At 39.1% G+C, this 2,339-nt stretch overlaps 1 protein-coding gene across 3 annotated transcripts in view; it reads right to left on the bottom strand.

Annotated features, from left to right (window-relative positions):
• The window catches only part of LOC101853652 (zwei Ig domain protein zig-8), a 118,406-nt gene continuing 116,067 nt past the window's right edge, over window positions 1–2,339 (bottom strand). For all 3 annotated transcript variants that reach the window (XM_035973026.1, XM_035973025.1, XM_013089455.2), the window contains one exon: window positions 1–2,033. In XM_035973026.1, coding sequence (XP_035828919.1) covers window positions 1,918–2,033 — 116 coding nt within the window. In that variant the 3' untranslated portion in view covers window positions 1–1,917. The remainder of the gene's footprint in view (window positions 2,034–2,339) is intronic.

The raw sequence follows: 2,339 nt of genomic DNA, 5'->3' as shown, positions 1-2,339 counted from the left end.
TTTTTTCAACTGACGATAACTAAACAGAAAATAGATAAACAACAATAAATGAACAAAAACAAACAATAATCAAGAGGAAAGTAAAAGCTTGAGCCCAGTTTACACTTTGATATCGTCCATCATTTCTGGGTTTTTTGTGGGCTCTTACATTTAATGGCTGACCCCAGGCAGCGCGTTATTAGACCCAAAGCCAGCTGTATATGAGCGGAGAACGATGATTTTTCTTGGTCTCTGGTGCCGCTTTTACTGCATTATATATTGATGGGGATGGCAATAATGATTATAATAGAAGCCAGCAGAATCTCTCAAGATATTTTTAAAAACCATGACAGTCTTGTGTATCTTCTTCAAAAGATTATAAAAATGATGACGATGCTGACGAAATCATCACCGGCGTCTATGGGGCAGTGGTTAGATGATTCGTTGTCCCACGCAGGAGACGTGAGTTCCATTCCCATGTGGGGAGAATTTTTATCGAGTATATCCGCATTTCTGCTGTGATCTTGTATCTTTTTCATCCCTGGCGGGTCCCGACAACTCACCGAACCAACTCACCTTCTAAATTAAGGTAATTTTGTCGATGGTGACGTGAAACTACAATTACATTTTAACAAAAGAAGCCTTCCACTTTATGGGTGGCAATGACGACAACGGTGGTGGTGGCATTAGTGGTGGATACGGAAACAAAGTAGAGTAATGAGTATTCTTTCGTTTCTGAAAATATTTACCGGCTTCTGTACTGTATTATTTGGGTGAGTTCGCGTCCCAGGTGAGGAGTATGGGGTTTTTGTTGTTGTATTTTTTTAAAGTGTCTCCGTCCTTCTGCTGCAAGGCTGTATCCCACTAGCCCTAGTTTACGCCTTCTATTTGATCTGAATATTGTCGATAGGGGGTGCAACATATCACCAGTCAGAAAAATGTTATTGTACTACTCCTCAGAAAAGACGGACAACAATACGTCGACTTATTGATTGAAACAAAAAGATAAGGTCGCTGGTTTAAAGATGCACTACGTATCATGCACAGCTGCTCTTGTGTTGGGCTTAATTATGTAAATATGAACCTGGGCATTTCTTAAACAAAACGGCACTCAAAGTAAACCAAGCTTTCAAAACCCGAAGAGGAGCTTCTGAGCTCTACAAACTATTAGACCCCAGTGAAAGTAACGATATATCCAATAGCAAAGAGTAACAATATTCTAGTTATCGATAATATCAAGCTTTTATGATAGTGTCTACTACAAATGTGACCGTTCATTTCAATAAGTTTGATACTTACAAGACGTTGTTTTTCTCTTCAGTTCTGAAAATTCTACTCAAATGACACAGAACTTTAAAATTTCGAGATATAAGTTGATCATCTACCCCATCCCGTCCCTTTCCGCAGACAACTCTCACCCCCACCCCACCCCATCCCCACCTCATCTGCCTTTCAGAAAGATGCACACGACATGGTGTCATCTAACCCCCAAAATGTCCACAGTCAAAAGATTCTTTTCAAAACAACAAAGTAGTAAACAGTGAAGTTTGACTATGAGAACACGGAATACCCTTTTCTTTACCAAAGCGCGAAGATTACTCCATAAGGTCTAGTGATTTGGTGGAAAAAATGCTGGGTGAAAGGGGGGGGGGTTGATAGCTAACATATAGAAAGCAAAAAAAACACAACAACATGAAACGCACCCAAACATAATTGTACATAACGAAACAGAGTATTAAACAATTAATAAATAAAGTAAGACAAATAATTGAATGGTTTGACAAACTCAAAGAAAGTGTACATCTCTGCCGTGTACTCCAGGCAACGGCACCATCCAGTCTCACAACCAAACTTAACAATTGTGTCAAAAAGTTATGAATAAATCAATGTCGATGAACTTGTGCTGTGCAGAATCACACGGTCGACATGCGAGCTGTTTCACGATGAAGAGACGATCAGAGATATTTGGAGACTAATAACACTGATAATGATGACATGAATGAGGATATCAAGGCACTGCAGTTGGCTGGTTCCGGAGCCTGTTGAAGGATTCCCTGGGGGGGCAAAATGTGTTCATGTTAGCAAAAGAAAAGTGATTAATAATCACCATTCAGACAAAAGATGCACATGTATTATTCATTGTCTTTGTAATGGAATTTGAATAATATTCATCAATCAAAATTTTTGGCAGAGAATTACACAAGAGTCTGTCAAGCTAAAACGAGTGCCATGTAACTCACAGTGATAAAAGAGAAATTATTTTTATTTGGAAAGTGGTGCGGTGCAGATCTTTCATCCCTTCTTTAATCGAGACTTTTGGCTGGTGTCTATAAAGTAAGGTTTGTTTTTTTAGTGGGGGG

This window comes from Aplysia californica, unplaced genomic scaffold, assembly GCF_000002075.1.
Source record: "Aplysia californica isolate F4 #8 unplaced genomic scaffold, AplCal3.0 scaffold00955, whole genome shotgun sequence".
NCBI lineage: Eukaryota > Metazoa > Mollusca > Gastropoda > Aplysiida > Aplysiidae > Aplysia > Aplysia californica.
This window is presented reverse-complemented; position numbering and strand designations above follow the sequence as displayed.